Below are 27,832 nucleotides of genomic sequence, written 5' to 3'. Positions count from 1 at the left end.
CCCCGGAGAAGCCTCAGGGCAAAGCTGGAGCTGGGCCTGTCTCTGCTCGGCCTCGCAGGCTGGGCCGCCAGAGAAGCCCGGCCCGCCCTTCGGCCCCCCTCGCGCACGCCCGGGGGTGGGGACGCGCGCCTGGCCCGCCCCGCGCGGCCCTGGGCGGGGACCGCGGGACCTTCCGGTGGCACGGCCGCCGCTGGCTGCTTCTCCTCCTGCCCCTGAGGGGCAGCGCCGCTGGAGCCGAGGGACGCCGCGGGGCTGCGGACCCAGAGACGGGGCCTCTGGCCCGCCTGCCCGTCCCCTTCCCCAGCTGCTGACCACAGCCCGCCCTGTACCGACTGGCCTCCCGGAGGGTGAGGCCCGCGGGCTGAGGCTCCGCCCTTCCTGCCAGCAGGACCGGTTCGTGGGGGTGCGGCCCTGAGGTGGGAGCCGGGGCATCCGTGGGTCCCTGGATCAATAGTGGGGGTGGGGGTGAGCGTCTTCTGGCGGAGGGTGTTTCCTGGCCACCCAGGAGGGCACACGCCCCTCCCTCCACCTCTGGGGCCACTAGTCGAGTTCCAGGGAGAGCTTTGGGAGTTACAGAAAACAGAGGCCCAGCCAACTGTGGGGCCTCTGCCCCCCACTTTTGCAGGCCCCTCCGCGGAGTCAGCCTTTCCATGGAGGATGCGGACAAGGACGCCACCAGATTCACTGCCCACTCTCTGCCCAGTGACCCCCGGCTCTTGGCCACCGTGACCAGCGCATACTTGGGCACACGCGTGTATCATGAGACACTGCATGTGAGCGGTGTGTACAATGGGGCTTTGGGGGATACCCACCGGGCCATTCTGCCCAGTCCCCTCAATGTCCAGCTGGAGGCCCCAGCCGGGACTGGAGAGCAGCTAACCAAGACCTATGTTCTGGACACTAACACAGGTAGCCACTGCCTGCCCTCCGCCCAGCCCTTACCCCAGCCCACCCCCGCCATTTCCAAGCGAGCAGAAGGCCAGAGGTCCCATCCCGGCACCTCCTCACTCAGGATGCCAGCGTCCTGCAAAAGGAGGCTCTGAGCGGCCGCTTTGTGAGGCTTCCAGCCGGCGGGGCTCCCTCACTGAAGGGAGAGGGGGACTTCACTCCCAGCCCAGAAAGGCCGTTGATTTGGACCTGTCCTCGGTGGCCCCAGGGCGGGTGTGAGAATTGCCCCGTCTTCCTCTCCACCCTTTCCCAGGTTCCTTCTTGCACACCCTGGAGGGCCCAAGCTTCCGCGCCTCCCAGCGCATCTATGCCCACCGCACACTGCCTCATGTCCTGGCCTTCAGTGTGTCCATCACCCGCCTGGCCAAGGGGAGCTGGCCGGTCACAGTGCGGCTGCGGTCAGCCTTCTCCCCAGAAAGCCCAGACCTGGACCTGCATCTGGGTCCTGACTTCCAGGGAGCCCGGTGAGGATGGGCAGGGAGCCGGCTAGGTGGCGGAGGAGAGGCTGGTCCCTGAGACACAGCTGCCCTCTTGCAGGTACCTGTGCGGCCGCACGCTCACCCCCGAGCAGCCTGGGGGCGCGCAGCAGGAGGTGCACATGCTGTGGACACCGGTCCCCCCGGCCTTGACCCTCGGAGAAGGGCAGGAGGATGCGACGTGGGAGTTCCTGACGGTGGTGGGTGGCAGCCAGGCTGAGGCCCAGGCCTGCCTCGCAGAGGCCCTGCAGCTGCAGGCAAGGCACGCTCTCTACACGGCCCACGCCCAGGCCTGGGCCCAGCTCTGGGCAGACTGTGGCCTGGATGTGGAAGGGCCACTGGCCCTGCGCCAGGCCCTGCGTGGCGCCCTCTACTACTTGCTCAGCGCCCTGCCCCAGCCCGGGGCCTCGGGATACGTCTGCCATGGCCTCAGCCCCGGGGGCCTCTCCAATGGGAGCCGTGGGGAGTGCTACTGGGGCCACGTCTTCTGGGACCAGGTGCGCGCCACCCCCACCCCCCCTCCACCCGCCAGTCCACGTGCACTGCGGGCCTCTGCTCTGCCCGGTTGGGGCTGCGGCTGGAGAGACACAGGGACGTGACGGGGGGAGGCCTGCTGAGGGCAGCAGAGTCACAGCTGAAGGAGGAGGGGTCAGACCAGAAGGTGCAGAGGCCCAGAGCTACGCAGCTGCAGGACTCCTGGCCCGGGGGAGAGGTACTCCCCTCTGGGGAAGGAGTCACTGTAGAAGGGCTGAGGAGGCCACGCAGACTCTACCTGGGGAAGGGCACGGCCAGCAGTGTGCTCTGGAAACACCCCTGGGGCTGCTGAGGGGAGGGAGGGTGGAGGAAGGTGAGGCAGCCAGGACCAGGTGACCGCGGGGCTCTCCACCCGCTCCCCACACCCAGACTCTGGCCTGAGCCCCAACAGATGCAGTGCCCACCAGGTCTGAGGAGTGTCTTGGTTTGGGGGATGTGGCCATGGGGTTGGCGGGCAGAGCGTCATCGGGGACAGACCTGGGGGCGCACTGGAGGAGGAAGCTGGATGTGGCTGCAGGGAGAGACCAGGGGTTCTTCCATGGCTGTGCTCCAGGACCTCTGGGTGCTCCCGGGTCTCCTGCTGCTCCACCCGGAGGCCGCCAAGGCTCTCCTGCAGTACCGCATCCGGACACTCAGCGGGGCCCTGGACAACGCCCGGAGCCTGGGCTACCAGGTAAGGGGCCCCCAAAGGGCCTGAGGCCCCACAGCCCTCTCAGGCCTTCACCCCTTGCCCCAGGCCCCCTCGGTGCGTGGGACCCGGACGTCTTGGATCCCTCCCCCAGCCTGTACTGCACAAGTGGGAACAACAGCCCGAGGGGCCCTGCAGGGCTTCCCTCGCTGCCCTGCCCCAGGGCAGGGACACAGTGGGCACTCAGAGCCCGCAGGGCCCCACAGCGGCCCCCGCCTCTGTCTGCCCTCCATGGCTGAAGGCTGGCAGCGAAGGGAAAGGAGCGGGCTACCCCTGGCCCCCAGGAACACAGTCATCTGCTCCATCCCCCAACCCCCAGGGAGCCAAGTTTGCCTGGGAGAGCGCGGGCTCTGGCCTGGAGGTCTGCCCTGAAGCCATCTACGGGACCCAGGAGATCCATGTCAACGGGGCTGTGGTGCTGGCCTTCCAGCTGTACTACCACACCACCCAGGTGAGGTGTCACTGTGCCCCCCGGGGCGACTCTCCACGCTGCACGACTGCCTGTCTGGGGCTAGTCCTGTGGAGCATCTCGGAGCCAGGCCTTCACTGCTGGGCGCTCAGAGGGCGAGCCTTGACGAGAAATGCAGTCACCGGTGGGAGCTAGAATCACAGGCGTCATGGCCTCTGACGTGCCCCTTCCCCTCAGGACTTGGAGCTCTTCCGAGAGGCTGGTGGCTGGGATGTGGTCAGGGCCGTGGCTGAGTTTTGGTGCAGCCGCGTAGAGTGGAACCCTGAGGAGGAGAAGTACCACCTGAAGGGTGAGAGCGTGGCCGTCACGGGAGTGTGGGTGACGGGCAAGGGATGTGGAGCGTGGACAGTCACGAGTGGAGGGGCAGGTGGACACGTGTGACCGCCAGCCCCACAGTGGCTACTGGGACAGGGCAGGTCCCTAAGCCCCTCCAAGAAGTACCATCTTGCCCTTCTGTGCCCAGGAGTCATGCCCCCCGATGAGTACCACCCAGGGGTCAACAACTCTGTGTACACCAACGTCTTGGTCCAGAACAGGTCAGACCCCACCCCGCCTCCACTGAGAAGGGGAAGGAGTGTGGTGGCTGCAGCCCGCCTCCCCCTGCCCCCTTCCCCCCACCTCCCCCTGCCCCCTCCCCCCACCTCCCCCTGCCTCACCCCTGCCCCCTCCCCCTGTTCCCTCCCCCACCTCCCCTGCCCCTCCCCCACCTCCCCCTGCCTCACCCCTGCCCCCTCCCCCTGTTCCCTCCCCCACCTCCCCTGCCCCTCCCCCACCTCACCCCTGCCCCCTCCCCCTGCCCCCTCCCCCGTTCCCTCCCCCCGCCTCCCTCTGCCCCTCCCCCTGCTTCACCCCTGCCCCCTCCCCCTGCCCCCACCCCCGCCTCACCCCTGCCCTGCCACCTCTGCTCCTAGCTTGCGCTTTGCTGCTGCCCTGGCCCAGGACCTGGGGCATCCTGTCCCCAACCAGTGGCTGGTGGTGGCTGATAAGATCAAGGTGCCCTTTGACCCGAAACTGAACTTTCACCCTGAGTTTGATGGGTACCAGCCTGGTGAGTGGACTCGAAGCTCTTTCAAGGCCCTTCTGTCCTCCCACAGGACCTTGTGTCCACCTGGACACCCCCTTCCTAACAGAGCAGTCCCCACCCAACCCCCACCCCTTCAGCAGCACCTTGCCCTCCCCCGCCAGGAGAGGAAGTGAAGCAGGCAGATGTTGTGCTCCTGGGGTATCCTGTCCCCTTCCCCCTGAGTCCCCACGTTCGCAGGCAAAACCTGGAGATTTATGAGGCTGTGACGTCCCCCCATGGCCCCGCCATGACCTGGGTAAGGAGACTGCGGGGCGTGGGGTGGTGGTCCTCACAGCACCTTGGCATTGTCCCATTGGCCTCAGTATCCCCTCCCTGTGCTGTGGGCCTCATGCCAGCATGTTCTCTGACCCCAGAGCATGTTTGCGGTGGGCTGGATGGAGCTGAAGGACCCAGGGCGGGCATGGGCCCTCCTGGAGAGGAGCTTCGCCAACGTCACGGAGCCCTTCAAGGTCAGCCTGGCCCCAGCCTGGCCCTCCATGCCCACCATGCCCAGCCCTGCCCTGACCGCCTTGCCCCTGCAGGTGTGGACGGAGAATGCAGACGGGTCGGGTGCTGTGAACTTCCTGACGGGCATGGGGGGCTTCCTGCAGGCGGTGCTCTTCGGGGTCACGGGGTTCAGGTGAGTGCATTGGAAGCGGAGGGTGATTGCCTGCTGCCCCCTGCCCTCCTCACAGAACCTTCCCTTCCCCCCAGGATCACCAGGGCCGGTCTGACTTTCAACCCCATGTGTCCGGTGGGGATCTCTGCAGTGTGTGTCTCTGGCATCTCCTACCAGGGGAGCAGGCTTGACTTCTCCCTCTCTGTGGGCTTCGTGACAGTCGAGGTCACGGCCCAGGCAGGGCCTTGGGCCCCCTCTCTGGAAGCCGAGCTGTGGCCGTCACGTACTCGCCTCCCCCTGCCTCCAGGTAGGCCACCCCCCAGACCCCACCCAAGGCGGCCCCATTGTGTGCCTCGCCCCACGATGCCCCTCTCCCTGCAGGACGGAGAGTCTGTTTTCCCTGCTCAGCGGGTCGGATACAAAGGTCAGGCCTGTAGGCCGCATGCGCTGCCCCACGAACTTCCTGGGAGGCTTTCTGAAGACGTTGAACAGCTGCCCCGAGCCCGCAGGCCCCGCTCTGGGACACCCTTGGGCCCTGAAGCTTCATGAGCCCCTCCCTGCAGATGGCCAGGGTTGCCCCCCCGGCCACGCCCCCCACGGGTGCCCCCACGTGGCTGTACCCGCCCCTTCTCAATGCCCTCCTGGACCCCCACCCGCCTCTATGTGGCAGCCAGGCTCCCTCTGGCCTGAGTTCAAGCCGCTGCCTCTAGCCGAGCCCCCAGTGACCCCCGTGGACAGGCCGCTTCCCTGCTGCTCAGCCCGTCTGCTCCCAGCCCCCTCGTGCCCTTCCTGAGGGGCCAGTTCTGCGAAGAAGACTGAGGCAGGTGCAGGCCTCTCTGGGGAGGACCGCGGGGTGCAGGGCGTGGGGAGGACTTAGGACCTGGGCCGCAGCTTCACCACCAGGGACTGTGTGTCACACGCCTGAGCCCAGGCGCTCCTGGACTGCCGGGGGGCCCAGCACCCTCAGTCCTTGGCTTCTCTTGCCTCTGGGCCACTTCGGTCACATCTGATGGTCTCTGTCACATGCCTTCCTCGAGGAAGGAAGGGGTGTGGGGTGTGGAGCAGGGACCTGCTCTCCCCCCGACCAGCGGGAAAGATGGGGCTGCGGTGCTGAGCCTGCCTGGCCTGGGCACGCGGCCTCGGCCGAGGCTCCACCTGCTGTCTGCTCCGGGCCTGAGCCCCCCAGCTGGCACAGCTGACTTGGGCTCTCGGGTCTTCCAGGGTGGGATGGCGTCTGCTGGGGAAGTAAAGCTCGGTCGGTGCCGGGCAAACTGTGTCTGTGGTGAGGAGCCAACGGGCACCCTCCTGAAAGGGAGGCTCTCGTCAAAAGTCAGGCTTCCCTTCCCTTGCTAGTGTGGAACAAGTAAGTGGGTCCCATCACGTCTGCACCTGCCTCCCTTCCCACCCCACCACCACCCCCTGCGGCCTTCGTCTGGCAAACTGCTGCTCTCCGTTCTCAGTGGAGAATTAGCCCAAGTTCTCCCAAAAGCAGAGACCAGCAGGTGAACTGTGATAAACTGAAGCCCCTGAGGAAGAGAGGACAGGGTGGCGGAGGAGCTGGGGTCACCAGGGCCTGCCTGCGTGCGGCTGCAGGGAGCGTGGCCGAGCTACAGACCAGCTTCCTGAGTGCACGTGGCCTCAGAATGGAGGCAGCGCTTGATGGGGCTCCCCGGGGTGCCTACAGGCTCTCATTCAGCTGCTGGCAGTGCAGCAAAGGCCCAGGAGGTCTGCTGGAGCCAAGCATTTTGGCCACGGATGGTCCCCATGAAGCAGACACTTGGCTTTGCAGCCCTGGAGCCAGATGTGGGCACAGGCATTAGGTGGGGCTGGCAGGCGGCCCTTTGTCCACAGGACTGACATAAGCTGACATTTCCCCAGGCGTGTGTGCCATGCGTGCGTGTGTGCACCCACCTGTGCAGGGGAAGGGCAACCCTCTGAGGGGCCTTAACAGGGTGGCAGCCTGGCTGTGTGCTGTCTGGCTGATCCAGTCCATGGCAGCCCACTGTCTGAACTTGACCCGGTCCCTTCCTGAGGCAGGAAGCATTGCTGGTGACCTTCATCTGTACCTGGCTTAACTGCACATTCTCTGTCCACACCTGGGTGTGGGCTGGACACTCTGCTCCCCTCACCAAATGTGGGGACCAGCTAACCATCCCCTGCTTGGAGACGCGTATGCGACCACACGCAGGCTGACCCCAGCCTCGACCACACGCAGGCTGACCCCAGCCTCGACCACACGCAGGCTGACCCCAGCCTCGACCACACGCAGGCTGACCCCAGCCTCGACCACACGCAGGCTGACCCCAGCCCCCAGCCTCTGTGTCCAGCATGGGTTGTTCCCTCCCTGGGTCAGACCTGGAGCTTAGTGTTGAAACACCGCCTCCATGCTAGTCTGAGCACTGGCCTTGTCCTTGGTCCAGTGTAGGCCCAGCCCAGGAAGGGGCAGAACTCCTCCAGCCCAGGTCCCTCCAGCACAACCTCTGTCTCGGGCTGGCTCAGAGCAGCACACGGTCGGCACGGGGCTGGGGCACCGCTGGCCTGCAGCTGGGACTCATCACTGCTGGCGTGTGGTAGAGACAGCTGGGCCAGCTGTTGGCTGTCACAGGATGGGGGCTACTCCAGGGGCTCCAAATACAGCAGCTCCACAGAGACCTCCACCCCCAGCCCAGGCCGGGTGGGAAGGGGCCATGGGTGGGGTGCTCGAAGCCCTGAGCCACCCTGTGGTTAAGGCCCCTGCAATTAGCCTGCCCTGTCATTGGCCTGGCCACAGCAAGGCCCCAAGGGCCTCGCCCCAGCCACACACAGTGTGCGTGTGTGTTTAGCAACCCCCTTCTCTGCATCTGGTAGGGGGTTGCACAGGAAGGTAAAATAGGGAAGTACTTGTGCCAAAGACACTTAGAAATGTCCTCACCCCAAGTGTCTCCTCTCTGTACAGTTGTTGGGGGTGCTCCTGTGCTGTGTGTGTGATGGGCGTGTGCACGGATGGTGGTGTGACCGTGCCTGTCTGCTTGTGTGTCTTTGTCCAGCCCCCCTGATCTAGGAGGGAGGGAACCCACTGCTGGGACGGAGATCAATCAGAATTAAAGGAATGTGAGGTCAGGAGGACAGCGTGACACAAAGAGGGAGGTCAGCACAGGCCCAGCCACAGACAGGAACGTGCAGGGCAAGGACGGATCTCACTGGCCAGGGAGTCCCCTTAACAGGCGTGCACACACACTGACTCGAGGATGGGCACACACGTGGACTCGGAGACTCACCACACATGTTCTGGAAGAGCGGCCACTAAACCACAGCGTGGCAGAGATCAAAAGCCCAAGTTCCCCAACTTCATTCTAAAATACTCAGGCGCCTCCACCCAGAAGCCGCAAGCTGCCTGGTGCCTGCACGCAGGGGACCGTCGGCACGGCCAAGCCAGCGGGACACAGCGGCCCGCCGCGGACGCTGGGGGCAGCCCGGGGGGCCTTGCTGTGGTGGTCCCGGGGGTGGCTCGCCTCGGGAAGACGCCCTCCCCAGCCCCAGCCAGGAACAGTCCCAGAAGGCATTTTCTGGAACCAGGTCTTTTTAATTGAACAGCCGAGGCTGGTGAGTGGGGAGGAAGGAGCTGGCCTGAGGGCCAGAGGTTAGGGAACTGGGGGCATCGAGCCGAGGGGAAGTCCCTGAGGCCCGAGTGAAAGACCTTCAGAGTCAGTGTTAGATGCCCGGGCTAGGGCGGGGGTAGGCCTCAGCCCTGTAGATGGTCAGGGCTCCAGGGGGCTGGGGTAGAGCCCTGGGGTTGGGGTCCCTGGTCAGGACAGGGACAGGGCCCGGCCTGTCAGTCATAGTCGGCGTCATCGAACTTGGTGCTGAAGAAGGCGGCAGAGCCCTTGGCCAGCCGAGACAGGTGCAGGGCGCCGGTCACCAGCAGCACCAGGAGCAGGACCGGCGGCACCAGCGCCCACATCGTGGCCAGGATGTTGTAGCACTTGGCTTTGGAGCCGAGACGCCGGGCTGCCTCCAGATCTCCAGCCACCTTCTGGTCTCGGGCCTGCGGACCAGCAGCAGGGCCAGGTCTCTACAGGTTCACAGGCACTGCGGGCCCCGCCACCCCCATCCCAGGCAGCCAGAGTCCACACCTTGGGGGACCCATGATGAACCCAAAACCTGGATGGAGGGGAGAGGCCTGAGGGGATACTGTCTGGGCTGGGCTCACTCCCTTCACTGCCCCCAGCTGGACACATGGGCTCGACCTTCCTTGGGGGGCCTTGGGTGGTAAAAGGTTCAGCCTAAGGTGAGGCTGAGGGGAGCCGCTGCACCCTCCCACTCCAGTTAATGGACCCAGTGGCCATCCCAAGCCAGCATCTACCTTCCACAACTCCCGAGGGTAGGGAGTCCTCATTGGTGCTGGGAGGCCGCCACCACAGGAGCTGAAGCTAGGGAGCTGTGCTAACAGGAGCCCCGACGTGTGAAAAGCCCCATTTGAAAGAAGAGACCCCCTTCGGTAAGGCCTGATCTACCCTGGGTTCTTTGGGACAGACTAGACACCGCCCTTCATTTTTATGAACAGCAGTCAGACTCAGAAGCCCTCGTGGGAGGCAGGCCTCCCCCCACCATCAGGCTGGAAGACACCCAGCAGAGTCCTCCTGCATTCCGGCTTGATAAGCAGCCCCCATGAAATGCTCCTGGGCCCCCACGAAGCCCCCCAGGCCCACCTTGATGGAGTAGGCCAGCGCCAGGAAGCCGAGACAGCACAGGTTCAGGTAGAGGGTGCTGAACACGGACCAGATCAAGTGGTCTCGAGGTGGGGGTCGCGGAGCCCCCAGCGTCAGGGCCGTGTGGGCGTTGCCGTCGGCCTTGCGGGGCGTCGGGGCCCGGGGGTCCTCGCGGGGGTACGACGTGTCCATGGGTTCCAGCGCCGTCTCCTCGCTCGGACTCCTGCTTCGAGGGTGGGCGCCCCGCCGCTTATAGCCCTCGCCGCCGCCCGGCTGATCGCCCGCCGCTAAATATAACGACAAATGACAGCCCGCCGAGCGCCGCCCCGCCCGCGAGCCCACCGCCCGCCCCGCAGGGAGCCCCGCCCCTCGGAGAGCTACCCCCTCACCGGGAAACGCTACCCACAGGCTGGCGGGCGGTGGGGAGCCGCCGGAGCCCCTCCTATCCTGGGGTCCAGCTGGGAAGCCCCCATCGAAGGCGGCCGGCCGAGGCACGCAGTGGCTGCGGTCTGCCCACCAGAGCCCCCTCCCCCGCGGACAAAAGCGGGTGGAGGCGCCGAGTCAGGGCCAATGTGGCTGGGTGGCCGCCTTGGCTTCTGCTGTCCTCTGCCCAGATCACCGTCTGATCACCCGTGTCCAGCCTTAGGGATATGACAGTCCCCGTGAGTGCCGGTGGAAGGAAGCAGGCCACATCCAGGTGGAACTGGACAGTGCTAAGGAGAAAACGGAGTGTGGAGAGAGAAAGCCGGGGGTGCGCGTGTTGGAGGGCGGGCCTTGATCTGGCCCTGCTGGTGGAAGCTGCAGGGAGCCCTCCTCCCTCATGGCAGGCAGCTGCCTCTCAGGCTGGCTGCTGCTTCCTCCCCAGTCCAGAGCTGTTTGTGGGGGGTGAGCTTTTTATGTCTTAAGCCTGGTTTCATCTCCCTCCAGACGGCCCAGCAGCATCTGTGTGCCTGCGAATCCCATGTATGTCAAGGGCCAGATTGGATGTAAGAGTTGGACTATAAAGAAAGCTGAGCACCAAAGAATTAATACTTTTAAACTGTGATGTTGGAGAAGACTCTTGAGAGTCCCTTGGACTGCAAGGAGATCAAACCAGTCCATCCTAAAGGAAATCAGTCCGAGTATTCATTGGAAGGACTGATGCTGAAGCTAAAACTCCAATACTTTGGCCACTGGATGCAAAGAGCTGACTCATTGGAAAAGACCCTGATGCTGGGAAAGACTGAATGCAGGAGGAGAAGGGGACGACAGAGGATGAGATGATTGGATGACATCACCGACTCGATGGACATAAGTTTGAGCAAGCTCCAGGAGTTGATGATGGACAGGGAAGCCTGGGGTGCTGCAGTCCATGGGGTCGTAGAGTCGGACACGACTGAGTGACTGAACTGACTGAGATTGATGTAACCAAGTGCCCCCTCCATGGAGGAGGGCTCCTGGGCTCTCCAGCCTGCTCCTGTAAGAGAGACCTCAGGCTCCCAAACCTTCTGTCTGAGTTGGGACTGCTATAGCTAGTGCCCAGACCAGTGACTCATAAATAATAGAAATGCATCTCTCACTTTTCTAAAGGCTTGAAGGTCCAAGATAAGGGTGCCAGCGTGGATGGGCCCTTATTGCAGACAGCCTACTTTCCTCTGCTCCTCACTGGTGGAAGGAGCTGAGGGAGGGATCCACCCTCATGACCTTCTAACCTCCTAATACCATCACTTTAGGATTTCAGTAGGAATTTGGGGGAACACAAGCATTCCCTCCACTGTACCCTCTGCCCAGTCCCCGCCCCTGGCACAGGAGGTGGCCACTGGCCACCTCGCGTGATGGTCCTCTTCTGCACACTTTACCTGCCACTGGAAGAGGTGAGCACTGAGACACATCGTCTTCTTTCTCTCGTCAGAGCCAATTTATCCTCTGCCTATAAATCTTTGAGCAGCCCTTCAAGAAGCTGTATCAGATGTGCCTTAATCTTTGTATTACTCATTTCTTAAAGGAATTTTAATCTATTGGGCTTTAATTATACATCCCTCACCCATCCAGCTCCACCCATCCCCTGCCCCTCACACCGAATCTACTTGGTCCCAATTCCAGAATGGGCAGAATCTCAGCGCCACTGAGGCCAAGTCAAGCGCCCTTCCCCTGGATTAGCGCAGCCGCTCTGCATTCCCTCTACAGCAGCCAGAGTGGGCTTGTTACAGCGTGAAGCACATGTTTCCTTCAACTTCTTTGATTCAGGGAATTTGCTTCCAGGTCCACCTTTTATGTTATATTACCTACTTGGAATATCCCTCATAAATGGCCATTCTGTTCTAGGTGGTTTTAGTAGGACTTTGCCATTTTTGTGATATATACAGCTTCTGAGACAGTTCTTAGATATAAAGTAAACAGTTGGCCGGCAGGTGGCGAGCTCCTTTCTTATATCTAATCTGTGGGTTCTGTCTGAGACAAACAAATACCTCAAAAGGACTTGCTGCTGCAATGCAGATTGTGCGTGATTCGTGGTGTACCTCGATGCTCAGTTTTCTTGGGTTTGATGAGCAATCTGGAGTCAATACAACCAATTCCATAACCAACCTACCCTAACATGTGAGTCCTTAGGTCAGGAGGCCAGTGGTGTAGCAGCTTTTAAATGCTTAATCTGCACTACCAGTTTTTGCTGCTTGTCTTTCTAACTTGTAAATTCTGCATTCCCAGTAGGACTTGCATGAGACCCACTCCAGCTTAAACTGGAAGTAACTCATTTCAAGATCCAGTTCGGTTTTTCAATGAGACCCAGCCTGACTCCGGATGGTAAACACCAACAGTTCCTAACGTGGAGTCTGAGGACTGGGAGAGGATTGGACCAGCAGAACTCCACACGTGAATAGTGCAGCAGGGGGCCCCACACCGACCGGAAACTGTGCGTTGGGACTCACAGTTCCCACATAGGTGCTGAGACAGATTTGGGGGGCTGGGGTTTTACATCCAAAATAGGGAACTCTGAAAACTGCGGCTTGGGGGACCCTCCCAGTGAGAGATTGGTTGCCCAGTGCAACCAAGGCAAGGCTGTGGGTGCCCAAGGGGTGGGGGTGGGGGGTCTCTGTCTCCATTGTCCCAAGACGTCCTCCTTCCCAGCCTCCTTAGAAAAGTTATATCCTTCACACTCAGATAAATTCAGATCTCGAATCTGGTCCAGATAACAGAAAGGCGCTGAAAGGACACTGCCCCCTGCTGGGTGAGTGGCCAGCGAAGGGGCTAGAGCGGAGGGAGGGCGAGCCCCGGGGCTCCTGGGGAGGCTGAGAGTCTGGGAGGAAGAGATGGAGGCCCAGGCCGGGGGGCCCACCGGGCACTGGCCTGCTCAGGCCCCAGGGGATGGGCGGAAAGGACGGGCACTGCGGCCCAGCAGGGGGGCCCCTGAGTCACGGCCCCTGGCTGTCACCTGGACCCTCACCACCTCTTCTCCCCTAGTCTAGGGACCGGAAGATGGTGGCCAATACCACCGGGGCCCAGAGCCATGCCCCACCCCCAGTGCCTGGACATCTGCACCCTGGGCCTGGGCTTCCTGACCATCAGGCTGATTGTTCTTGTGTGTGCAGACCTGACCGCCACCAGAGGACTTTATAGTTTGTGCAGGATAGCAGAGGCTATTGCCCATGACAGGCACCCCACGAGCTCCCCTGTCCACTGCTGGTCTGCACCTGGGGCTATGGCCCTGCCCTTGTCCCCACCCTTTTATAAAGCAGTTTATACCTGAATATTTGTTGGAAGGACTGATGCTGAAGCTGAAGCTCTAATACTTTGGCCACCTAATGTAAAGAGCCGATTCATTGGAAAAGACCCAGATGCTGTGAAAGATTGAGCGCAGGAGGAGAAGGGGGCAATAGAGGATGAGATGGTTGGATGGCATCACTGACTCAATAGCCATGAGTTTGAGGGAGATAGTGAAGGACAGGGAAGTCTGGCGTGCTGCAGTTCATGGGGTCGCAGAGAGTTGGACATGACTTGGGAACTAAACAATACCTGTCAACAATTGAATTCAACATGCGTGCTAAGTCACTTTAGGTGTGTCTGACTCTGTGCGACCCTATGGAACTAGCATCACCTGGGGATGCTCTCTTCTTACCTAGAGCAGACAGGAGGCTCCTTCCCCCAGGATCCTGCTGGCCAAATGCTCCACCCTTGGGAACTTCAGCTACGCACAGGGCTGGCAGAGCAGCCAAGGAGAGAAAGGCTTTTATGCTCAGTGGCTCAGTCATGTCCAACTGTCTGTGACTGCATGGACTCTAGCCCACCATGCTCCTCTGTCCATGGGATGCTCCAGGCAAAAGTACTGGAGTGGGTTGCCATTTCATCCTCCAGGGGATCTTCCCGACTGGGATCAAACTCTCGTCTCCTGCATTGGCAGGCAGATTCTTTACCACCAAGCCACAGAGGAAGCCCCAGAATGGTAGCAAATCTGAAATTTGTTTTGAAAACTCAACATGGCTAATTATAGGGCTTCCCTGGTGGCTCAAGATGGCTCAAGGAGACCTGGGTTCGATCCCTGGGTCAGGAAGATCCCCTGAAGAAGATAATGGCAACCCACTCCAGTATGCTTGCCTGGAGAATTCCATGGACAGAGGAGCCTGGCGGGTTGCAGCCCATGGGGTCACAAAGAATTGGACATGATTGAGTGACTAACACCTTGACTTTGATGGCTAAACTATATGACCCAAAACATTTAACCTACTCCTGTGTATCATATTCATGTTCCAAATACAAATTAATCCTATCCAGCATTGGAATTGGCACATGTCAGTTCTACTGCAAGACAGATGGGAGACAGTAAAATGACAATGAAATCATATTAAAGAGACGGAAAATAACTGAATATCTAGATATAGTCAGAATCTCTTTTCTAAAGTCCTAGAAGAAAGTTTTACTGTTCTGCCTGATTTTCTCTAATGGGTCTAGGCATTGCGATGCCATCTCACTTTGGATGTAACTGTGAAGTAATCTATTAACTGCACCTACAAAAAACAGGAAACAAACAGAGATCATTCTGTCATTTTTGAGATTGCATCCAAGTATGCATTTCGGACTCTTGTTGACCATGATGGCCACTCCATTTCTTCTAAGGGATTCCTGCCCACAGTAGTAGATATAATGGTCATCTGAGTTAAATTCACCCATTCCAGCCCATCTTAGTTCGCTGATTCCTAGAATGTCAACGTTCACTCTTGCCATCTCTTGTTTGACCACTTCCAATTTGCTTGATTCATGGACCTAACATTCCAGGTTCCTATGCAATATTGCTCTTTACAGCGTCAGACCTTGCTTCTATCACCAGTCACATCCACAACTGGGTATTGTTTTTGCTTTGGCTCCATCCCTTCATTCTTTCTGCAGCTATTTCTCCACTGATCTCCAGTAGCATATTGGGCACCTACCGACCTGGGGAGTTCCTCTTTCAGTGTCCTGTCTTTTTGCCTTTTTGTACCGTTCATGGGCTTCTCAAGGCAAGAATCCTGAGTGGTTTGCCATTCCCTTCTCCCGTGGACCACATCTGTCAGACCTCTCCACCATGACCCGTCTGTCTTGGGTGGCCCCACACGGCAGGGCTTAGTTTCATTGAGTTAGACAAGCTGTGGTCCGTGTGACAGATTGGCTAGTTGTCTGTGATTGTGGTTTTCAGTCTGTCTGCCCTCTGATCCCCTCTCTGTTCGTTTCCAAGGCAAACCATTCAATATCACAGTAATCCAAGTCTATGCCCTGACCAGTAATGCTGAAGAAGCTGAAGTTGAACGATTCTATGAAGACCTACAAGACCTTTTAGAACTAACACCCAAAAAAGATGTCCTTTTCATTATAGGGGACTGGAATGCAAAAGTAGGAAGTCAGGAAACACCTGGAGTAACAGGCAAATTTGGCCTTGGAGTACAAAATGAAGCAGGGCAAAGGCTAATAGAGTTTTCCCAAGAGAACACACTGGTCATAGCAAACATCTTCCTCCAACAACACAAGAGAAGACTCTACACGTGGACATCACCAGATGGTCAACACCGAAATCAGATTGATTATGTTCTTTGCACCCAAAGATGGAGACGCTCTATACAGTCAGCAAAAACAAGACCAGGAGCTGACTGTGGCTCAGATCATGAACTCCTTATTGCCAAATTCAGACTTAAATTGAAGAAAGTAGGGAAAAACCACTAGACCATTCAGGTATGACCTAAATCAAATCCCTTATGATTTATACAGTGGGAATGAGAAATAGATTTAAGGGACTAGATTTGATAGACAGAGTGCCTGATGAACTATGGACGGAGGTTCATGACATTGTACAGGAGACAAGGATCAAGACCATCCCCATGGAAAAGAAATGCAAAAAGGCAAAATGGCTGTCTGGGGAGGCCTTACAAATAGCTGCAAAAAGAAAAGAAGTGAAAAGCAAAGGAGAAAAGAAAAGATATTCCCATCTGAATGCAGAGTTCCAAAGAATAGCAAGGAGAGATAAAAAAGCCTTCCTCAGTGATCAATGCAAAGAAATAGAGGAAAACAACAGAATAGGAAAGACTAGAGATACCAAGGGAACACTTCATGCAAAGATGGGCACAATAAAGGACAGAAATGGTATGGACCTAACAGAAGCAGAAGATTTTAAGAAGATATGGCAAGAATACACAGAAGAACTGTACAAAAAAGATCTTCACGACCCAGATAATCACGATGGTGTGATTACTCACCTAAAGCTAGACATCCTGGAAGGTGAAGTCAAGTGGGCCTTAGAAAGCATCACTACGAACAAAGCTAGTGGAGGTGATGGAATTCCAGTTGAGGTATTTCAAATCCTGAAAGATGGTGCTATGAAAGTTCTCCACTCAATATGCCAGCAAATTTGGAAAACTCAGCAGTGGCCACAGGACTGGAACAGGTCAGTTTTCATTCCAATCCCAAAGAAAGGCAATGCCAAAGAATGCTCAAACTACCACACAATTGCACTCATCTCACACACTAGTAAAGTAATTCTCAAAATTCTCCAAGCCACGCTTCAGCAATACATGAACCATGAACTTCAGATGTTGAAGTTGGTTTTAAAAAGGCAGAGGAACCAGAGATCAAATTGCCAACATCTGCTGGATCATCAAAAAAACAAGAGTGTTCCAGAAAAAACATCTACTTCTGCTTTATTGACTATGCCAAAGCCTTTGACTGTGTGGATCACAATAAACTGTGGAAGATTCTGAAAGAGATGGGAATACCAGACCACCTGACCTGCCTCTTGAGAAACCTGTATGCAGGTCAGGAAGCAACAGTTAGAACTGGACATGGAACAACAGAATGGCTCCAAATAGGAGAAGGAGTACGTCAAGGCTGTATATTGTCACCCTGCTTATTTAACTTATATGCAGAGTACATCATGAGAAACGCTGGTCTGGCAGAAGCACAAGCTGAAATCAAGATTTCCAGGAGAAATATCAATAACCTCAGATATGCAGATAACACCACCCTTATGGCAGAAAGTGAAGAGGAACTAAAAAGCCTCTTGATGAAAATGAAGGAGGAGAGTAGGAAAGTTGGCTTAAAGCTCAACATTCAGAAAACTAAGATCATGGCTTCTGGTCCCATCACTTCATGGGAAATAAATGGGGAAACAGTGGAAACAGTGTCAGACTTTATTTTTGGGGGGCTCCAAAATCACTGCAGATGGTGATTGCAGCCATGAAATTAAAAAATGCTTACTCCTTGGAAGGAAAGTTATGACCAACCTAGATAGCATATTTAAAAGCAGAGACATTACTTTGCAAACAAAGGTCCGTCTAGTCAAGGCTATGGTTTTTCCTGTGGTCATGTATGGATGTGAGAGTTGGACTGTGAAGAAGGCTGAGCGCCAAAGAATTGATGCTTTTGAACCGTGGTGTTGGGGAAGACTCTTGAGAGTCCCTTGGACTGCAATGAGATCCAACCAGTCCATTCTGAGGGAGATCAGCCCTGGGATTTCTTTGGAAGGAATGATGCTAAAGCTGAAACTCCAGTACTTTGGCCACCTCATGTGAAGAGTTGACTCATTGGAAAAGACTCTGATGCTGGGAGGGATTGGGGGCAGAAGGAGAAGGGGAAGACAGAGGATGAGATGGCTGGATGGCATCACTGACTCGATGGACGTGAGTCTGAGTGAACTCCGGGAGTTGGTGATGGACAGGGAGGCCTGGTGTGCTGCGATTCATGGGGTTACGAAGGTCGGACACGACTGAGCGATTGAGGTGAACTGAACACAAAACTGGAAAACACTGTCTATAAAGAGGACTCTAAACGTGGACTTGTGATGTGCAGTATGTTTTTTCTTGCTTCATCCCTGCCAGAAAGATGAAAGTGAATCTCTAATTATGGCAAAATGTAGCTTCCCTCATGGAGAAGGCAATGGCACCCCACTCCAGTACTCTTGCCTGGAAAATCCCATGGACGGAGGAGCCTGGTAGGCTGCAGTCCATGGGGTCGGTAAGAGTCGGACACAACTCAGGGGCTTCACTTTCACTTCTCACTTTCACGCATTGGAGAAGGAAATGGCAACCCACTCCAGTGTTCTTGCCTGGAGAATCCCAGGGACAGGGGAGGCTGGTGGGCTGCCGTCTATGGGGTCGCACAGAATCAGACAGGACTGAAGTGACTTAGCAACAGCAGCAGCTTTCCTTATCAGCCACACACCCTTGGGCTGACATTCAGACTAAAGAATTCTTCACATCATATGAAATTGGAGTAATAGCTATAAAATATATCAAACACCGAAAGCTGCCTAAAACACTGTTGTTTATTCTGAATGAGAAGGAACAGTGTAAAAATCAATTGTTACCAAACTTACCTAGAGGGATCTTTAAAATAAGTCAAATGAGTACTATTCACCCTTCAGAAGGAAGGGAATTCATGCTACATTGTGGATGGACCTTAAGGACATGATGCTCAGTGGAATAAGCCAGTCACCAAACAACATACCCTGTCTGACTCCACTCAAAAAAGGACCTTGCAGGCGTCAGATTCACTGACACAGGAAGTAGACGGTGGGGCAGGGGCTGCAGGAGGGCAGTGGAGGGGAGTGAGTGTTTCCAGGGACGGCGTGTCCCTTTGGGAGGGTGGGCAAGTCGTGGAGGCGGATGGAACTGGTGGCTGCACCACAGTGTGGATATGCTAATGCCCCTGAGCTGCACTTGGGCATGGCTAAGACGGTAAATGTTATGTGTGTTTTACCACAGTTAAGAAAAAGACAAAGTCTCATGTCAATAATCTGATTAATGATTAGCTCAAGTGTTCTCCCCAGATTGGAAACCAGGCCTCTGTTTAGCCGGAAGGGCTGCCGGCAGGACCTTGGCAGTAGCATGCCACCCAGGCAGAATTGGGGCCATAAAGTCATATGAAGCCTCAGGCATCTGTTCCACCCAACAAGGTCCCAGACAATCCAACCAATTTAGAAACAACAGGAAATAGAAAGTGTGAGAAATAAAAACTAACCCAGAATGGGAGTGCCCACTGAAATCCACTGGCATCTCAGACTATAAAACAGAAAACTTGTTTCTCAACCTTTCCCTCTACATTCAGCACATCGATCTCCCTACACAAGACATGCTCAAGGAGGAGAACGAGCTGGCCGTGCTGGGGGCGCCCCAGAGCCAGGCGCCCGTGACGACCACGGTGATCAACATCCCCAGGGAGACCGCCGTGCCCGACCACATCGTGTGGTCCCTGTTCAACACCGTCTTCCTGAACTGGTGCTGCCTGGGCTTCGTGGCATTCGCCTACTCTGTGAAGGTGGGTGGGCACCCGGGGCGTCTCCACGGAAGTGTGTGTGAGCCTGGAGAGGCCCTGCCCAGACGGCACGTGCATGGGGAGCCCCCGTGTGTACGGGTCTGTGTGCACGCTCTTTCGTGTGTGTGTTGTGTGTGTGTGAGAGTGTGGCCTGGGGGATCGTTCCCAGGGAGACTCATGGCGAGGCTGCCTGGGTTCACATGGGGTGGAGCTGGGGGTCTGTGTCTCTCGCACCCCAAGACGGCCTCCTTCCCAGCCTCATCAGGGAAGGCGCAGCCTTCACACTCAGCTTCAGAACACGAGTCTGGTCCGGAAACGAGGAAGGTGCTGCAAGGACCCTGACCCCTGGTGTGTGAGTGGCCGGTGAAGGGGCCTGAGAGGACGGGAGGCTGAGCCCTGGGGCTCCTGGAGAGGCTGACTCTCTGTGAGGACGCAGACAGAGGCCCCAAGAGGGGAGGGTATCACCGGCCACTGTCCTGTCCAGACTCCAGGGAACGAGCCATCGGGTGACTGGGAGCAGCAGGGGAGGGCCTGAGCCACAGCGCCCGGCGGTCACCTGGACCCTCACCACCTCTCCTCCTCCAGTCTAGGGACCGGAAGATGGTCGGCGACATCACTGGGGCCCAGAGCTACGCCTCTACCGCCAAGTGCCTGAACATCTGGGCCCTGGTCCTGGGCATCTTTCTGACCATCGGGTTGATTGTTCTTCTCGTTTTTGTCTACCTGGAAACCTACCAGATGGCTTTGAGGATGACGAAAAATAGAGGCTACTAGCCGCTGTCCATGGAGGCGGTCCAGGGCCTCCACCTTCCTTGGTGGCTTTGCACCCGAGGCATGAGCCTGCCGCGCCCCCAAGCCATAGGCAGCAGTTTATAGACACAGATTGTCAACCACTGAATCAATAAAGCACCCTTGTCTGTGAAGCTGCTGTGATGTCTCCTGCGGAGGGGACACTGCTACGACCCTGGCGGCCTCTGGGGAGCCCACAGCAGTCAGCTGGGGGCTGACTGAGAAGGCCAGAACAGAGCTGGTGACCCCACCGCGGTCAACAGGAACCCCTAGAGGAAAGACCCCTTCGTCCCCTCAAAACCAGCGGGCCCTGCTGGGTGGAAGAGTCTCGCAGACACTGGGGACCTGGGACATTGTTGTGAGCCTGGGATGCAGACGGGGAGATGGGGCCGCTCCTAGCCCAATGCGAAGAGACACCCGGGCAGGTATTCCTGTCTCTGACGCCCCAGGGGGAGTGGGTGGGGGGCCGCACCCCAGCTGCTGAGCCACTGTGCCCTGCACAGGGTGTCCGGGGTGTCACCCCGAGAGGCTGGAGGAGTCCCGGCAGCCACAGGCTGCGCTGGGAAGTGACCCCGTCCACACGCCCTTTGGGGACCCAGGCTCTCCTGGGCTCACTCAGGGCCCAGGGCCAGTCCTGTCCAGCTCTCACTGAAGTCAGCAGCTCTTCACAGTGGGTTCCCCTCCTCCTGGCACTCAGAGGAGATGGACGCCCCATCCCCACTGGGCCCTACTTGGATCCTCCCTGGAGGACCGGTGGCTCAGATGAGGTTGCCCACTCTCTCTTGGGTCCCACATGAGAGCAGGAGGGCTCAGCCTCAGGGACGCTGAGTCCTGCGGAAGGAGAGGCTGGCAGACTGCCTCTCTGAGTCCAGGAAGGACTGTCTCCCAGGCAGGGACGGGGGGACAGATGTGTGACCCTGACCCCTGGCCTGTTAACCCCAACCCCGGCAGGCCCTAGGGGGTCCCCACATTCTCTCAGGCGGGCAGCAGTCGCCAGGGCTGGTGGCACTGAGTGTAGCCCGCCTGAGCTTCACCGATTTGCGGTGAGGGTCCTGCTAGGTGGGAGCCCCCGTGCAGGCCGCAAAGGCCCGTGTCCCGGACCTTCTGAAAATCACAGGAGGCCCGAGGCATCAGGCAGGGGAAACCGAGGGCCCTTCCCTCGACGGCCCCGGGTGCTGACGGCCGGGCCGTGAGCAGCTGTGGTCCTCGGAGCCACAGCCCGGCCTGGTTCCCAGCGGACGGTCCCGTGTCCCCTGTCAGCTGTGGGTGACCTGGGCTGGGGTGAGTTGGGGGAGCGGAGGACAGAGCGGGAGGTGGGAGCCCTGGGCCAGGGTGACGTGGGGGTCGGCAGCGGGGCAGGAGCCTGTGGGGAGAAGGCTCTGCCTCTGCTTTGCCTGGACTGGGCCTCGAGGAATTCAGAAGGCACGGCTCCTTAAGACGCCGGGTGTGGTCCCAGCTGGGGGAGGGCAGAGCAGGGCAGATGAGTCCCGGGTGGGGGTGGGCAGGCGGGCTGGTGTGCCCCTGGCCTCGCCCCTGGCTCCCTTCCTGTCGCTGCTGGTGCGGGAAGATTCTGCCTCCCCAGCCCACCCAGTGGGATCTGCGCGCTGGACAGCGCCCCTGCCGACTCCAGGGCTTTGCGGGCTACTGGCTCTTCCCACCCTGGAGGCAGTCCTTCTCGACCCCGAGGGACGTGCCTGCCAGCCGTCCCTCCTCCAGGACTCCCTTCCTTGGTGCTGCCCCTCCCCGCTCACGGGTGTCAGACCCACAGGGAGAGGGGCTCCCTCCTGGCCCACCCTGGGATCCCAGCCTCCCCGCAGCCTCTCCAAGTCAGGGGGCTGGCGTAGGGACAGATTGGGGGGGAGGGGGCACCCACATGAGGAGTCAGGGGACGAGGGGTGGCTCCGCTGCCCCTCCACACGCCCCAGCCCAGCTGGCAGTGGGCGGGTCTGCCCTGCCCCTCGAGTGCCCCAGTGTCTGGAGGCCACGGCAGAAGCAGGGATGGGGCTGATGTCGAGGGCGGGGCAGGGCAGGGGCCTCTCCTCTAGCTGAGCAGCACGGGGCTCTCTCTGCAGTGGTGGACGCTGTGCTCCTGTTGCCTTTCCGGCAGAGGGGGCCTGCGGGGCCGTGTGAAGGACAGTGACGAGAGGGACGTGCTGCAGGGTGTGAGGGAGCTGGGCGCCAGGAGAGCCCGCACTGACCAGCGTCAGCGTGTGGGACAGTGCGGGGTGGGAGGAGGTGGGCTCGGGCTCACGTCCAGGCTGGACTCTCGAGGGCCCCCTCCCCAGGTCAAACCACAGCGCCCTCACACACAAACCCTCCTTTTATTTCACGGGGGCAGGTGCCTGGATAGGCTGCGGGGAAAGGGGCGACTGCCTCGGGCTGTGGGCAGGCCTAGTGGCCTCCGTAGTTCTGCATGAGCTCCGAGACTGCCTGAACGATCATCAGGGAGCCGGTGGACACGAGGACGATGAGGACGACAGTCAGAAGGATGCCCAGGACCAGGGAGCAGATGTTCAGGCATTTGGCGGTGGAGGCGTAGCTCTGGGCCCCAGTGATGTCGCCGACCATCTTCCGGTCCCTAGACTGGAGGAGGAGAGGTGGTGAGGGTCCAGGTGACCGCCGGGCCTGTGGCTCAGGCCCTCCCCCGCTGGTCCCCACTGCCCGTTCTTCCCAGCGGGGACCCACGCCCGCCTGTCCCCTGGAGTCTGAGCGCGACAGTGGCCGGTGAGCGCTCCTCCCCTCCTGGGGTCTCCATCTGCTTTCCCGCAGACAGTCAGCCTCTCCAGGAGGCCCAGGGCTCTCCCATCCTTTCTCTGGCCCCTCACTGGCCCCTCACCCACCAGGGGACAAAAGGCTGACCCTGGTCATCCCCACGCACCCCTGCAGCCTCATCATGACCTGCACGTGTACACACACACACACACACACACACACACACACAACATGCAGCAGAACAACACACACGGGGGCTCCCAACCCCACGTGCCGTCTGGGCAGGGCCTCTCCAGGCTCCCAGACACTTCCGTGGAGACGCCCCGGGTGCCCACCCACCTTCACAGAGTAGGCGAATGCCACGAAGCCCAGGCAGCACCAGTTCATGAAGATGGTGTTGAACAGGGACCACACGATGTGGTCGGGCACGGCGGTGTCGCTGCGGATGTTGATCACCGTGGTCGTCACGGGCGCCTGGCTCTGGGGCGCCCCCAGCACGGCCACCTCGTGCTCCTCCTTGAGCACCTCATAGGCTGGGGGCACTGCCCCGTGGGCCCCAGTGAGTAAGAGCTGGGATGTGCGGTTCATGGTGGGGACGGAGCAACTGCAGTCCAGATGAGCAACTGCGGTCCAGATGCCACCACACACTTGGGGGGCCCTCCTTTACCCAGGAGTTTCGATTTCTCCTAAGTTTCCTTTTCCTGGGCCGGTTTCGTTTCGTAAGTGGAAATGGGCTGGGCTTAGGAGGTGGGGTGGACCACTGAGTGTCAGGTTACACCAGAGTCAGTGGGAGGGAGGCTCCTTTCCCAGAGGCTGGAAGGGGCTGGAGGTTTCCTTCCACCCTCCCAGGTTTTTGGCTGGGACTCCCCTCTGTCATAATAAAAAGACCGTTTAACAGGAGGAAAATAACAGTTTACCAACCCGTATACCTCCTGTCTATGAGAGGGACCCAGAAAAGCTCAGCAACTTCCCCAAATGCTGAAGTCAGCACCTAAATGCCATCTGAGCTCAAGATGAGAGGCTGCGGTGGGCAGGAGAGGCCTCCTTGGGGAGGTTACCCCGAAAAGCACAGAAACAAGGGTGGTTTCCTGCAGAGGTCATCCTTGCCGCCTCCACCCATGAAAGTTTCCAGGAAATGCGGTCGCCCCCTGGTCGCTCAGTCGTGCCCGACTCTTCGTGACCCCACGGACTGCAGCCCACCAGGCTCCTCTGTCCATGAGATTTTCCAGGCAAGGATACTGGAGTGGGTTGCCATTTCCTTCTCCAGGGGATCTTCCCAACCCAGGGATCGAACCTGGGTCTCCTGCACTGCAGGCAGACTCTTTACCAACTGAGCTAAATGGAAGCCCCCTGATACAATAGGGTCACCCTTACAGGGAGGTTTGCCTGGTTCATTAAATGTCTCTCGTAGGCTGACTTCTACTCAGCCTCAGAATTAAAAATAACCAGTTAAAATAATCCATGTACCAAAGAGGCTTGTTTGGGGTTATGAATTCTACTTCCCTTAACACCCGAGTCAGGCCCTGTGTTAGCCACACCCCCTTCCCTATTTAGGGATGTGGTCTGGGGACCCTTCCCCAGCCTGGGGGTCTCAGGCCCAAGCCTGCTGCCGCGCCCACTGTCCCCACTTGGGCCCCTGCCAGGCCCCACTCAGCCTCACCCCCAGGCCCAGAGGAGCCCCGCCCCCCACCGCCAGCCCCCCAGCCGCACAGGCCTCCCCTCTGAGGGGCACTGGTCCCCCAGTCCTGAGTCCCCGCTCCAGGCGGGGTTTGGGTCCTTCCTGGTTGCAGGTCAGCACCCAGCAGCCCGTGTGGCCTGCCCCCCCTTCATTTCTCATGGGACCTGGGGTGGCTCCAGAGGGAGCCGGCGTGCTGGCAGGACAGTTCCTGGGCTTGGGGCTGTGCCCCCTCCTTAGGGACAGGGTGGGTTGGCTCTGTGGCCAGGCCTCCGCTCTCTTCAGACTTCTTGAAAAGAGCCAGTCATTTTACCAGCAAAAACGTTTACACACAGGAATAACAGATAACTGCAATTCAGGACAAGAAAGTCATAGTAAAAACTGTAAACACATTCGGGAAACAAAGGGGAAGATGTTACTCTGTAGAGAAAAAGGAAGCGGTTGAAGGGGCCGCTATGAGCAAAGTCCATCAGAGAGACGCGGCGAGTAGGGTGCTGGCGGTTTCTGTGGCTGAGCTGCAAGGACTCTCGTCGGCCAGAGTTGTTGTTGGCGTGCGGAAGCACCCCCTTCTCCTCTGGGTTCTCTTGGCTGGTCTAAGAATTAAGTTGTCATAAGACAATTAGGACAGAATCACACAGAAGTTTAGCAACATGTACACATGGGAGAGACCCAGGAGAACTGAATCACCATCGAAATGGCCAAGACCCTCACCTTAAACACCATCTTCAACTAAAGACAAGGGAAGATGCTGGGGTAGGCTTTCATGACTTGAAGGGGGAAACTGACCTGGAAATAGAAAAGCAAATGTTTGGGAAGCAAATGTTCACTGGGCCAGGCAGGGACACAGACTGGACTCTGATCTCCAACAAACCCTTTATCCAAATTATTTCAGGCTGTTATGGGAGGCAACAATAAAAGCTTCCCAAATCTTCTGTTTCATTTTCTTTTTTTAAAATCAGCCTAAATTAATCCTTATGCCAAAGAGAAACATTTGGGATAGTAAATTTTGCTCCTCTCCAGTGGGCACTATCATTACAGAATGTTACAAGAAAACCAGAACCAACCTTTCGGCCAACCCAGTATGTCCTTGTGAAAGCCCCCAGCTCTCCTCGGGCTGTGCACAGGCTTCTCGTCACGTTTTCTTTGAGCCAGGGGAAAAACTCTCCAGCAAACCTGGAACCATGTGTGCCTCCTGGAAGTTTCTGGTTAAGGTGTTACGGAGGCTCGATGACCAACAAGAGGCCTCTGATCCCTCATGAGGAGAAAGCAGAAGGTAAACGCAGCAAGCGCACACCGCCCTTTACCCTCCAGCTGCCAGCAAAGGCTTTGCCCAAGCACAGACGCCGCTGCCAACTGTCACCTTGTGAGGGGCACTGAGGGGTGCTCGTGAGCTGTAGCTTCTGCAGACCCTCGGGTCAGAAGAGAGGCGTCAGCATCAATCAACCAAGGCTACCTCAAATTATGGGTGTCCCAAAGCTGACAAATAGCCCGATTTACATGGATTGCCCTTCAGTTATCTTACAGATCTTGTTTTTCCATCCAGAGTTGGATTGCTTTGAAGCAAGGAATGGGGCATGGAATTAATTAAGGAATCTGAGCCCAAGTTGGAGTTGGGACAGGCCTGCAGGCTAAGCTTTCTCGCCCTCAGTGCATCAGTGGTGACCCCAAACAGGAAGGCATGTCCCTCTACACCTCGAACAGGAAGACGTCTCCCCTTCCCACCGGCAGGAGGAAGCAGGGTTCTCTCTGCCGCCCCCCACCCCACCAACAGCCCAGCCAGAGACCTCAGAGGCCCAGCCCCCGGAAACCTCGTTACTTTGCACCGCGGCTCCTCCAATGGACTCTGGTCATCCCCGCCCCTCCCATCTCCCCCTTCTCCCTCTGTCCAGGTTCTCTGGGTTTCCGTGTGTCCCACCATGGTTCACATATCCTGAGTTGCATTTCCTCTGCTATTCCTGAGTAAACCTGTCTCTGCTGGTGCTGACTGGGAAAAAAGGCACAAACTAAATGTTGAGAATTATGTTTTATTTGGCAGACGAAACTGAGGCCTTAAGCCTGGGAGAAAGCCTCTCTGAAGATAAGGGAGGAGCCAGGACATAGAGGAGTTTTGCAACAAAAGCCAAGTAGTCAGAACATCAAAAGATTACTGTTACTTAAAGAAAAAGCAGACATCTTAAGTGATGATTTAGTGCTGTTCTATGAGTGGGAAGATGCAAGTGTCTGGGCTCACTGGAATCATTCCTCTGGCTGCACCTCAGCTCTCTGGGGCAGGGTCCCGCGCTTCCCCATCCAGAGTCCCCTCAGAAGGGCGGCTGTGGTGGCCAAGGGCTTGTCCACAAATCCTTGTTTACTGCTGTGGCAGGCGGCATTCTATGCCTGCAAGCTTCTCCTGCACTTTCAATTCTTGACCTAGAGTACGCTGTGTAGTTCATATTTATTGAATTCCAATATTCATTAGTTTTGTAAGTTTTTCTTGGGCAATAAAAGTACCCTAGAAACTATAAACCATGTTACCTGCCTCATGGACACCTGCCTGTTTGACCCATCTGGGTCTTGGGCAGACTAGGGATCGAAATGCAAGTGTGGTGGGGAGGCCGCCCTGCACGCCCTGGGCCCTGAGGCGGTCAGTGTCTGGTCGTCACCCCCGGGCCCTGAGGCGGTCAATGTCCGGTCGTCTCCCACGATGGTGGTCAGTGTCCGGTCCTCTCCCCCGGGCCCTGAGGCGGTCAGTGTCTGGTCGTCTCCCACGATGGCGGTCAGTGTCTGGTCGTCTCCCACGATGGCGGTCAGTGTCTGGTCGTCTCCCACGATGGGGTTGGTGGAGGTTTTCCTCCCTGCTGGGCCAATTCCAGAGTCCCCCCAGCCAGCCCCACGGCGTGGCTCTTACCCCGAAGCCGCTGACCCCACGTAAGGACAGTCCAGCGCCACCCGATTCCGTGTCTATCGCGCCTCGAGGTAGGGGGGTGACTGCTGGGGTGGGGCCACCCGTTGCCCGGTGGCCACACTGAGAGCTAGACTTGGGTCCGGGCCCCGCGTGAAGTCACGGTTGGCGCCACGCTGCCCTCTGTCATCTGTCGTTGCTTTTGTCGTTCTGTGGCTCTTTACCTTCACTTTGTGCGCTAAGTAACTCAGTCGTGTTCAGCTCTTTGTGACCCTGTGGCCTGTAGCCCTCCAGGCTCCGCTGCCCGTGGAATTTCCCAGGCAAGAACTGGAGTAGGTAGCCATTCCCTTCTCCAGGGGATCTTCCTGACCCAGAGATCGAACCCAGGTCTCCTGCACTGCAAGCAGATTCTTTACCCTCTGAGCCACCAGGGATTGTCTTTGTACTTTTTAGCTGGTGTCTATCTTCACTGATACATGCAAAACTTATCTGCTCAATTTTTAACACCAGAGGCACTGAGAAGCTCATACAGTAGACATGAGG

The 27,832-nt window shown here is 58.1% G+C and overlaps 4 protein-coding genes and 1 long non-coding RNA gene across 7 annotated transcripts; 2 read left to right on the top strand and 3 right to left on the bottom strand.

The window, feature by feature from the left end:
- The first annotated feature begins 124 nt into the window (after positions 1-124).
- On the top strand, positions 125-11,874 carry PGGHG (protein-glucosylgalactosylhydroxylysine glucosidase). Of its 3 annotated transcripts, none has more exons than XM_061407614.1 (14): positions 125-416; positions 626-909; positions 1,202-1,412; positions 1,486-1,921; positions 2,512-2,631; positions 2,966-3,097; positions 3,293-3,404; positions 3,579-3,651; positions 4,027-4,163; positions 4,301-4,434; positions 4,553-4,648; positions 4,721-4,818; positions 4,893-5,104; positions 10,413-11,874. In XM_061407614.1, the coding sequence occupies exons 2-14, from the start codon at positions 651-653 to the stop codon at positions 10,487-10,489; spliced, it is 2,097 nt and encodes a 698-aa protein (XP_061263598.1). In that variant the 5' UTR covers positions 125-416; positions 626-650; the 3' UTR covers positions 10,490-11,874. The 3 variants fall into 3 exon arrangements, with proteins under 3 accessions (XP_061263598.1, XP_061263600.1, XP_061263599.1); XM_061407616.1 differs by lacking the exon at positions 10,413-11,874 and adding an exon at positions 5,179-6,177 and having other exon boundaries at positions 130-347; XM_061407615.1 differs by lacking the exon at positions 10,413-11,874 and adding an exon at positions 5,179-6,177 and having other exon boundaries at positions 130-416.
- IFITM5 (interferon induced transmembrane protein 5) lies at positions 8,339-9,677 on the bottom strand. Its single transcript, XM_061407618.1, has 2 exons — positions 9,486-9,677; positions 8,339-8,821 (listed from the first exon to the last, which is right to left on the bottom strand). Exons 1-2 carry the CDS (start codon positions 9,675-9,677, stop codon positions 8,609-8,611), a joined length of 405 nt encoding a protein of 134 aa, XP_061263602.1. The 3' UTR covers positions 8,339-8,608.
- A 7,151-nt stretch (positions 11,875-19,025) lies between the features above and the next one.
- On the top strand, positions 19,026-20,155 carry LOC133241690 (interferon-induced transmembrane protein 1-like). The gene is made up of 2 exons (XM_061407620.1): positions 19,026-19,235; positions 19,818-20,155. Exons 1-2 carry the CDS (start codon positions 19,050-19,052, stop codon positions 20,004-20,006), a joined length of 375 nt encoding a protein of 124 aa, XP_061263604.1. The 5' UTR covers positions 19,026-19,049; the 3' UTR covers positions 20,007-20,155.
- Positions 20,156-22,323: 2,168 nt separating this feature from the next.
- Positions 22,324-23,908, bottom strand: LOC133241688 (interferon-induced transmembrane protein 3-like). Its single transcript, XM_061407617.1, has 2 exons — positions 23,073-23,908; positions 22,324-22,604 (listed from the first exon to the last, which is right to left on the bottom strand). Exons 1-2 carry the CDS (start codon positions 23,319-23,321, stop codon positions 22,413-22,415), a joined length of 441 nt encoding a protein of 146 aa, XP_061263601.1. The 5' UTR covers positions 23,322-23,908; the 3' UTR covers positions 22,324-22,412.
- Positions 23,909-24,430: 522 nt separating this feature from the next.
- Positions 24,431-27,030, bottom strand: LOC133241691 (uncharacterized). Its single transcript, XR_009734673.1, has 3 exons — positions 25,473-27,030; positions 25,120-25,194; positions 24,431-25,001 (listed from the first exon to the last, which is right to left on the bottom strand). It is a non-coding gene; the product is annotated as an uncharacterized LOC133241691 (long non-coding RNA).
- Positions 27,031-27,832: the final 802 nt, after the last annotated feature.

Source organism: Bos javanicus, chromosome 29 (assembly GCF_032452875.1).
Source record: "Bos javanicus breed banteng chromosome 29, ARS-OSU_banteng_1.0, whole genome shotgun sequence".
In the NCBI taxonomy this organism is placed as follows: domain Eukaryota; kingdom Metazoa; phylum Chordata; class Mammalia; order Artiodactyla; family Bovidae; genus Bos; species Bos javanicus.
This window is presented reverse-complemented; position numbering and strand designations above follow the sequence as displayed.